This window comes from Dipodomys spectabilis, unplaced genomic scaffold (assembly GCF_019054845.1).
Source record: "Dipodomys spectabilis isolate Male_0828 unplaced genomic scaffold, ASM1905484v1 ptg000002l, whole genome shotgun sequence".
In the NCBI taxonomy this organism is placed as follows: domain Eukaryota; kingdom Metazoa; phylum Chordata; class Mammalia; order Rodentia; family Heteromyidae; genus Dipodomys; species Dipodomys spectabilis.
In genome coordinates this window covers 17,990,858-18,001,468 of record NW_024870679.1, presented here as the reverse complement: position 1 = coordinate 18,001,468, position 10,611 = coordinate 17,990,858, and the positions used below count along the sequence as shown (strand labels likewise).

The following is a 10,611-nucleotide window of genomic DNA, read 5'->3' as shown; positions in this document are numbered from 1 at the left end:
GCCTGAACTCTGGGCCTGGGCGCTGTCCCTCAGCTCTTCAGCTCAAGGCTAGCACTCTACCACTTGAGCTACAGCGCCACTTCCGTATTTTTCTGACTATGTGGTGCTGAGGAATCAAACCAAGGGCCTCAGGCATGCAAGGCAAGCGCTCTACCACCGAGCCACCTTCCCAGCCCACTGTTGCCACTTTTGCGCAGTGAGTTTTGATTTTTAAAACCTGGGGGTCAAGGTACTCCAGAGCCAGAATGACCCAAACAGATTTTTTTCAGTGTTAAATAACCATTTCCAAGATGACAATAATAGCAGTGTGTGTGTGTGTGTGTGTGTGTGTGTGTGTGTGTGTGGCCTTCCTTCATGTTTGGGGTGACTCTTTCTGCCACAAATCTTCATCATTTGGGAACTTTTCCAGCTCTTTTACTTGCACCTTAAACATCAGAACTAGCATCATATAGATTATGTAGAAACCGAACTAAGTTAACTTGACAGTAGGGATGGGAAGGGGAGATGCACTGTATTCATAGACTAACATGTGGAATTAAAACCCCTTCGTACAACGATAAATTAATAAATAATAAAAGAAAAAGCAAAAACGCAAGAAAAATCGAGAGCTAGCTCGATGGTCAGTGTGAGTCATTCTCATAATCGTTTTTTCATATTCGGCCATCATTTCTCCTTGCACGTCCTTCCAGAACTCCTCAAACTTTGTCTCATCAGTCATCTCTAGCCAATGAAAAGCCAAAGGTCGACCTACGGTTTGATGAGTTGAGGCAGAAGGAGGGTATTCCAGAACCTTTCAAACATGGCGTGCCGCGGTCGGCCTCTCCGCCGCCTGCCGCTTCCCGGAGCTCCCCCTGCACGTCCCGGCCGGCCGGTCAGCGCCCACTAACCTGACAGCCGACCTGTTTCCCGCCCCCGCCCCAGGGCCCGCCCAGCTGCCTGACACCAGCCAATTGCAGGCCGCGCTGCGGGGTCTGGCAGCGCCGCCGGCCCCGCCCCCAGCCTCGCTGTGGCCTCGGGCCGGTAGCGCCGCTCTCGGTCGCGCAGACTGGAGCGTGGGACGGTGGGTCGCGGGCTCTCGCCGCCGGCCATCGTTCAGCCCCGCGCCGCCGCCGCCGCCGCCGCCGTCCGCCCCTCAGCCTCAGCCATGGACTTCGAGGACGGTAAGCGCCGCCTCTGGCCGGTCTCCGCGGAGGACGGGAGGCGGGGTGGCCCGCGCCGGGGGTCTGTTTACCGTCACAAGATGGCCGTGTGGGCTTTTGTTCTGTCGGGCCCGGAGGCCGTCCGCCTTCCCGCCCGGCGCCGGCCCGGCGCGGCGACGCGGCCTCCGAGCCGACGGGCGCGCCGCCATCCGGGCTACCCGAGGTCCGCTGCTGGCGGGGTCCTGGGGGGGGGGGGTCGCGGCCGGCCTCGCCGCCGGACCGAACTCGCCGAGGCCGCGAGGGCCTCGGACCCGCCCGGCCCTCTGTGGTGTCCCGCGCCTGCCTTCGGTCGTCCGCCTGGGCCTGGGCCTGGGCCCGGCCCCGGGTTCCGGCCGAGGAGAGGGGAAGGGGAGCGGGGGGGCGGGACAGGGGGCGCAGGGGAGGGGAGGGTGCGGAAGGGGAGGGGGCTCCCACGCCCGTCCCACCTCGGGCTGGGCGGCCCGCGGACCACGCGAGGACTTAACCCTCCATCCCGCGTGACTGCTTGCTAAGTAGAAATTCCAGAGGCTTCCGCCGATGCCCAGGGCCTCCTTCGTTGAATATGAGTTTCGGGGACACCCACGATAATATGGTCACTGTTGATAGGACCGGAGAATACTATAGATCGTGGTCGGCAAACTGGGGTATCTTTATGCATCGAGATTTACCTTTTAAATGATCTATTTTCAAGTACCTAGTTTGAGGCAGCCTACGTGAGCCGAAGCACTTTTTTGGCTTGTGTGTGGATGGAACTTGTTAGAATTCTAGCCCTGCAAAGCATCAGATAGATGCCTTTTCCTTTCAGACCCTGTGGTTACTTAGTAAACCAGCGGGCATTTTTTTTTTTTTTTTTTTTTTTTGCCAGTCCTGGGGCTTGAACTCAGGGCCTGGGCACTGTCCCTGAGCTTCTTTTGCTCAGAGCTAGCACTCTCCGGCGACACTTCTGGATTTTTCTGTTTATGTGGTACTGAAGAATCGAACCCAGCACTTCATGCTTGCTAGGCATGCACTCTACCCACTGAGCCACAATCCCAGGCCCTCCCCCCCCCCCCCCCCCTTTTTTTAACTAAACAATTCCTTTTGCACAGGTCACTAGGAGTTAATTTGCAGAACCCAGAATCTTGTCCAGCTTTTGGTATGTGTCAAGATAAAGTGATCACAATCTAGTTAAAACACTAAGTAGATAGGAGAAAGAGAGAGCTTGTGTGATTAAACTGGATTTATTCTTGAGTAACCAGGCGTTTCTAAATAAAACCAGTTTACTAAGAACTTGTAAACCTCTAACCCTGCTTAAAAAAATAAAAACACAACAAACTAACACGAAAAAACAAAACCGGGCTGGGAACGTGGCTTAGTGGTGGTAGAGTGTTTGCCTAGCATGCATGAAGCCCTGGGTTTGATTCCTCGGTACTACATAAACAGAAAAAGCCAGAAGTGGTACTGTGACTCATGGACAGTGCCAGGCCCTGAGTTCTTTAGTATTGAGTGAGCAATCTTGGTTTCTAAGCCATACTGAAAGTCTTTTTTTTTTTTAAGATTTAATTTCATGTTTCAAGGAACTAAATCTGCCAAATTAAGTATAGAAAAAGGAACGAATAACCTTTTGTATATGCTTTCCAGTTGCTTTGAAATGAGAACTTCAGATTTCTTTTTTGGGGCAAGGGAGTTAAGATTTCCTGGCTGGAGGGTGGAGTTTTTAGTATTGAACTCTGGATTTCCTGCTTGCTAGGCAGGCATTCTATAAGCCCCACCCCAGTCCTGGAAGTTCAGCTCTTGTAACATATAATGGTGTTTTTGGTTTAGTTGGACTTTGTTTCATTTTGATACTTTAAAACTATGAATGGATGAGCTGGCCAGAGTAGAGAAGGAAAATAAAAAAATGTGCTGGGTTTGAATTGGGTACCAACAAAACAAGGTACAGCAGAAGCTACCATTACCATGAGAGGGGAGGCCCTGGCAGGGTGGAAATGGGAACAAGACAATATACTTTTTAAATGTTTTGTAGCGAATTGAAAATAATGGTGAAATTAGATTTTCTTTTATTATCACCTCCAATTAGAAACATTGTTACTGATAAAACATTCTCTTTTCCATGCTCAGTTTACACTGCTGCCTTTGAGAAATGGAATTTGACTAACAGTGTATCCTAGGCTAATTCTGTTTAATGTTGCAGTGTTTTCTTGTATCCAAATGGTTACAATTATAGTGTGATTTTCCAGTGTTTGTAAAAAAATTGTTATTATAAAGGTGATATATTTGTGGAATAAAATAAAGGCTTTAGCATTGTTAAATTAGTCTTAACAGCAAATTGGTTGTATGGCTTTCAGTGATGCCAAATCCTGGATGGACCATGGCATATACTCATTGTACATAGGTGCATATGTAGTTTTCAGATAAGATCTTGAAATCTTTGTGGAGTAGATTGTTAGAGTACTACATAGAATCACTTTTCAGGTATATCTGGCATTTATATTATTGGAATAAAATTTATGTGCCTTCCTCTTTGTTATTCAGTAGAAATTAGTGCTAGGTCCTCTTTTTTGGATGTTATGTGAGGTGTTATAAACTAAATTATTAATTAATTTATCTTTGGTGCCAGTCCTGGGGCTTGAACTCAAGGGCCTGGGTGCTGTCCCAGAGCTTCTTGCTCAATGCTTGAGTTACAGAACCACTTCTGGCTTTTTCTGAGTAGTTTATTGGAGATAACAGTTAAATGAGATCCTCAGATCTCATCCTCAACTCCTGGCTAATTATTTTTATGTATGTGTGTATCTATGGGTCCTGGAGCTTGAACACAGGGCCTGTGTGCTGTGCCTAAGCCTCTTTTGCTCAAAGCTAGTGCTCTACCACTTGAGCCATAGCACCACTTCTGGCTTTTTCTGAGTAGTTTATTGAACATAAATGTTAAACGGGGACTTTTATGCCCAGGCTAACTTTGAATCTTGATCCTCAAATCTCAGCCTCAGCTCCAGGCTGTTTTTGTTTATGTGTGTATGTACTAATCCTGGGGTTTGAACTCAGGGCCTGGGCACTGTTCTTGAGCTTTTTTGCTAAAGGCTAGAGCTCTATCACTTGAGCCAAAGTACCATTTCTGACTTTTTTTTTTTAAAATATTGGAGATAGGAGTCACAGACTTTTCTGCCTAGGCTGGCTTTGAACTGTGATCACAGCCTTCTGAGTAGCTGGTATTATAGGCATGAGCCACCAGTCTCAGGCTTACAAACTTATTTTTATATTGCTGTAATTTGGATAATGAACTTTCCATTTGGGAGTTAGTGAAGGAGGTATGTATGTTTTCCCAGTTGGATGCCAATGGGTATTAGTAGCCACTATTATTTGTACCTCAATTTTGCAGATAATGGAGTATGACATTTTTAAATTGTGTTTTTTTAAAATAGGTATATAATTTTGGTTGTTTGCTAATTTTGCTAATATTGTACTAATTGTCTGTTAAATGTGTCTTCATAGATTACACACACTCTGCTTGCAGGAATACTTATCAGGGCTTTAATGGTGAGTATTTTTTTATTTTTATTTTTATTTGCCCATATTTTGGGGAAGAATGTATTCTAATTTTTCTCTTCATATACATACACCTGAAATATCAGTGTAAAAAGCCAGCCCCATCTTATTTCAAACATTGGTTTGGCTCTTGATTTATCACTTCTCAATGTTAATATTGTTATATTCTACGCCGTGTTTTGTTGTTTGTAGTGCTGGGACTTACTGGGGACTTCAGGGATGTTACATAAGCGTTCAGTCTTTGAGCTATATCCCTAGCCACCCCTGAGCTACATCCCTAGCCTCTATATCTGATATTTTAATTGGGCATTTGGATTAGGAAAAGTTAGGATTATTCAGATTGCTTTGATATTTTGACATATTTTTGCTAATGATTCTTTTAATTTATTCCAAAGGACCTGACATCATTGAGCGATTAATTAGAAAACAGTGGCTGAATTCTTTTTCTTTTTCTTTTTTTTTTTTTTTAATCAGAGACTTTGGTATTTAGTATCTTGGATTAAGTTGACCATTGCCTTGGTACTAAACAAACTCTGTTACAATGCTTGTGAGTGTGTGTGTGTATTCACTTGTGCTCACATACATGCACAGGTCTTAAACTCAAGGTCTGTATGCTTCCTCCCCTCCTTCCCCCGCCTCCCCTCCCTTCTTTTTTGTTAGTTCTGGGGCTTGAATACAGGATGTGGGTGCTGGTCCTGAGTTATTTTGCTAAAGGCTAGCACTCTACCACTTTGAGCCACAGAGCCACTTCTGGTTTTCTGGTAGTTAATTGGGGATACGAGTCTCACTTCTTGTCCAGGCTGATTTTGAACCATGATCCTCAGATCTCAGTCTCCTGAGTAGTTAGGATTACATGTGGGCTGTAAAACAGGTGGCTTAGTTAGGATTACATGTGGGCAACACAGGTGGCTAGGCTATTAGAATGCATTTTGACCTTGTTTTAGAGGTTGTTTTTCTTAGTATGTTCAAGTGTGTTGATATACAAAGAGCTTCTTAGAGGAGCACATAAAGAAGCATGATATATATTAGGCTTGTGACTGCTGAGCTAGATAAAATGATGAGAGATGTGCAGAATACAATTGCATGTTATTTAAATAGTTATTAGAGTTAAATCCTTGCCAGACAAGATAATAATACAAAAAAAGAGCACTGAACAATTTCAGAAGGTTAAGAAAGCATTAAAAGAAAGATTTGAAGGAGTGGCATTAATTATCCTGATTGCCAGAGAGATGTGAAACCCAGCTGTTGTACAGAGTATAATCAAAATAAAACTGAAGCAAATGTACTGCTAAAAGAAGATGGTCATCTTTTTGGAAATAATTACAATAGCATTGAATTTTACTTACCTCTAAGAATTGAGAGAGATGCTTGATTTTATAGAGCTTGTTAGGGCTCACCATGTAGGAACTCTGGTCAGTGTACAATGAGCACTGGGGAGTATATTTTGAAGACAGTGTTTATATAGATGAGATTGAAAGCTGGAGAATTAGCTAGAAAGCCATTTCTTGAACTTAGTTATATGGATATTATTATGATTTGTGGACTTGGCTAACCAATAGCACTTTTTTTTTTTTTAAAGCTTATGCTACTTTATTTATTTATTTATTTATTTCCGGTCGTGGGGCCTGAACTCTGGGCCTGGGCGCTATCCCTCAGCTCTTCAGCTCAAGGCTAGCACTGTACTACTTGAGCCACAGGGCCACTTCCAGCTTTTTTCTTTTTGCTTATGTGGTGCTGAGGAATCGAACCCAGGGCCTCAGGCATGCAAGGCAAGCGCTGTACCACTGAGCCACCTTCTCAGCCCCCAATAGCACTTTTTTTAAAAAATGTTTTTTATGGTGAAAATACTGTACAGAGGGGTTACAATAACATGAGCAAGGTAATGAGTACATTTCTTATCAAGCATTGTTGCCTCCTCCTTTGTTTTTCCTCTACCATCCCTGCCCTCCCATCTCCACGACTATACTCCCCCCTCTCCCAAAGTTGCAAAGTTAATTTTTCGACAAAGCATCTTGTACATCTCATTGTTGCAATGGGTCCACCTGTATCCTATTTAAACAATTTGTTTTTTCCCTTCCCCTCCACAAATTATACCAACATCAAATACAGTGAAAACAGGGGTTATACCTTGGGGGAGGGACATACAAAGCAACAAAAAAAAAATCACCTTATAAATATGTTAGAAAAACCACGTGTGTCCTTATCTTGGGATTCATTTTGCCTAACATCATCTTATCTGACCTGTTTTGCTTATCTCAGACATATACTAGTTATTGCAAATAAGGGAAACCATGGGACCTATGTTTCTTTGGGCCTGGCTTACTTCACTATTTAAAAATACTAAAAAATACTCAGATTCACTGAGTGCTGGTGGCTCATATCTGTAATCCTAGCTACTCAGGAGACTGAGAATCATTATTTGAAGTCATGAAAAGTAGGCAGAAAAGTCCAAATACTCCTCCAAAATATCCAGCAAAATGCCAGGTTAAAGGTGTGGCCCAAGTAGCAGAGCATGAACTAAGCAACCAGAGTAAGCAAGCCAAGTGAGTGTGAGTTCCTGTATTCAAGCCCTGGTACCAGTATTAAAAAAAAAAATCATATGCTTTCCACAGAACTTAACAGGCTAGTAAACAGTGGGGATAGAATATTCAGAAGGTTGACTGAAAAAAACAAATCCAGCATTTTAAAGTAGACTTTCTAGTATTGGTGCTTTTTTTTTTTTTTTTTTTTGGGTCCAGTCGTGTGGCCTGAACTCTGGGCCTGGGCTCTGTCCCTCAGCTCTTCAGCTCAAGGCTAGTGCTCTACCACTTGAGCCACAGTGCCACTTCCGGCTTTTTTCTTTTTGCTTATATGGTGCTGAGGAATCAAACCCAGGGCCTCATGGATACATGGCAAGCGCTCTACCACTGAGCCACCTTCCCAGCCCAGGATTGGTGTTTTTATCAGAGAGAGAATGTGTATGTTGATATGATAGAAGGCTTTAAGATTGGACTTGAAATGTAAAGTACTGTGGCTAGAAGTTTATTTCTTTATTAATGTATGGTATTACAAAAAGATCTGAGGTTAATGATTTATTCTTTTAATTTAGTTCTAGTAATGGCCTTTATGTAAGAGTCACTGTATGAATCCTCTAGGGAGCATCATCAAAGTTTTCATATACAGTTTTTGTCTTCTAGATCTCTTAATTCTTTTTGTTTTTGTCAGTCAGTTGTGAGGCTTGAACTCAGAAGGCTGGGTGGGCACTGTCCCTGAGCTCTTTTGCTCAAAGCCAACACTCTACCACTTTGAGGCACAGTACCACTTCTGGTTTTTTTTTTTTTTGGTCCAGTTGTGGGGCCTGAACTCTGGGCCTGGGTGCTGTCCCTCAGCTCTTCAGCTCAAGGCTAGCGCTCTACCACTTGAGCCACAGTGCCATTTCCGGCTGTTTTCTTTTTGCTTATGTGGTGCTGAGGAATCAAACCCAGGGCCTCATGCATGCAAGGCAAGCGCTCTACCACTGAGCCACCTTCCCAGCCCCCCACTTCTGGTTTTTGATGGCTAATTGAAGATAAGAGTCTCATGGAGCCTGCCACCAGTGGCTCAAACCTGTAATCCTAACTACTCAGGAGGCTGAGAACTCAGGATCATGGTTCAAAACCAGTCCAGGCAGGAAAGTCCGTGAGACTCTAATCTCCAATTAACCACCAGAAAACCGGAAGTGGCCCTGTGGCTCTAGTGGTAGAATGCTCACCTTGAGCTGAAGAGCTCAGGGACAGCACTCAGGCCCAGAGTTCAAGCCCCATGACCGACCTCCCAAAAAAAGTCTCATGGGGACTTTTTCTGCAGGGGCTGGCTTCAAACTGTGATACTCATATCTCAGTCTCCTGAAGTAGGTTTACAGGTGTGAGCCACCAGCACCCAGCCTTCTGAATTCTTAATTTTAGGGCTGGAAGTATATGCATGTAGTGTAAAAGCTCTCTGGTTTTGGTTTTCACCTCTATTTAAAGATCACTACTTGGTGGTTCACACCTGTAATCCTAGCTAGAGTGTTGGACATCACCCAGGCTCTGAGTTCAATCACCATCTCTCTCTCTCTCTCTCTCTCTTACACACACACACACACACACACACACACACAGACACACATACACACAAGGTCACAACTTGAAAGTGTCTTGACAGTTTTAGTTGTCTGGTTACCAGGTATTGTTTAGTTACTAGGTATTGAGAGCTGGGTCTCTGCTGAATCTGTAGCAGTGAACTCAGTTCACATGTTCCTACCCTTATGCAACTTCCTCTATGGATGAAGTGGACAGAAAACAAGATAAAAAATTAACATAAGCCCAGCATAGGTGGCTCAATCTGTTATCCTAGTTACTCAGGAGGCTGAGATCTGAGAATTGCAGTTTGATGCTAGCCCATACAGAAAAGTCCTTGAGATTCTTTTTTTTTAAAAATTTTTATTTATTTTTTATTGTGAAAATACAGTACAGAGGGGTTACACTTACATGAGCAAGATAATGAGTACATTTCTTATCTAGCATTGTAGTCTCCTCCTTTGTTTCCCCTTCCCATCCCTTCCCAGCCTCCCCCCGCCCCCCCACCCAATTCTCCCCTCCCCACCAAAGTTGTAAAGTTCGTTTTCGACATGACAACTTGTACTTCATCCTTGAGATTCTTGATCTCCAATTAAGTACCAAAAAAAAAAAAAAAAAGGAAAAGAAAAAATGTTAACATACATATTACATATTAGAAAATACTTTTTTTTTTTTTTTTTTTTTGCCAGTCCTGGGGCTTTACTCAGGGCTTGAACACTGTCTCTGAACTTGTTTTGCCCAAGGATAGCACTCTGCCACTTGAGCCACAGCACCACTTCTGGCTTTTTCTATTTATGTGGTACTGAGGAATCAAACCCAAAGCTTCATGCATGCTAGGCGAGCAGAGCACTCTACCACTAAGGCCATTCCCAGCTCCAGAAGATACTTTCTTTTTTTTTGGTCGGCTGTGGGGCTTGAACTCTGGGCCTGGGCGCTGTCCCTCAGCTCTTCAGCTCAAGGCGAGCTTCTACCACTTGAGCTACAGTGCCACTTCCAGTTTTCTGGTGGTTTATTGGAGATAGGCGTCTCACAGTCTCTCCTGCCCAGGCTGGCTTTGAACCAAGATCCTCAGATCTCAGCCTCCTGAGTAGCTAGGATTACAGGCGTGAGCCACCGGTGCCCGGCTCCAGAAGATACTTTTAAGAAGAAAAATAATGCAAGAAAGAGAGACTGTGTGTGTGTGTGTGTGTGTGTGTGTGTGTGTGTGTGTGTGTGTGTGTGTGTGTGTGTGTGTGTGTGTGTGTGTGTGTGTGTGTGTGTGTGTATTGTGATTTTAAGGAGAGTCACAGGGGAAGGACTGAGTAAACAGGTAACATATAAGCATAGATTTAAGGAAGTTGAAGGATGCCCTCTGAAAGGTAATCTAGACCAAGAACATTAACAGGTTTTAGTAAATGAAAGATGTATAAGGTACCAAATGAAACTAACCACATACATGAATTGTTAGATTTTTCATCTTACTGAAATGAAGTAGAAGACATTAGGTAAAACCAGGATACAAACTTCCTTTTCCTTTTCCTTTTGAAAGGAATTTGTATTTTCAGTGTTTCAATGTTTTCTTATTTCATAGGATCTCTTCTTATGTAAATATTAGAGAAAAAGGGAGTACCATAAAGGTACTTCCATAAAGATAGAGGGAACAGCATAAAGACAGATAAAGTGGAGTCAGCTGAACTTCAAAGATAGTAAGGCTGGTTTGACTAGATTATTTTTACTGAGCAGTCTGTGAAGAAAAGGCTAGAGATGAGATGTAAGGTATTGAAAAAATCAAAGGTAATTTGAATATATATAAGAAGCAATAGAAAATGAAGCCCTGAGGTGAGGTAGTGAACTGT

The 10,611-nt window shown here is 43.6% G+C and overlaps 1 protein-coding gene across 1 annotated transcript in view; it reads left to right on the top strand.

Moving 5' to 3' along the window:
- The first annotated feature begins 1,020 nt into the window (after positions 1–1,020).
- The window catches only part of Znf326 (zinc finger protein 326), a 35,418-nt gene continuing 25,827 nt past the window's right edge, over positions 1,021–10,611 (top strand). The window contains exons 1-2 of the mRNA XM_042680465.1: positions 1,021–1,160; positions 4,647–4,691. Of these exons, the coding sequence (XP_042536399.1) occupies positions 1,145–1,160; positions 4,647–4,691 (61 nt within the window). The 5' untranslated portion in view covers positions 1,021–1,144. The remainder of the gene's footprint in view (positions 1,161–4,646; positions 4,692–10,611) is intronic.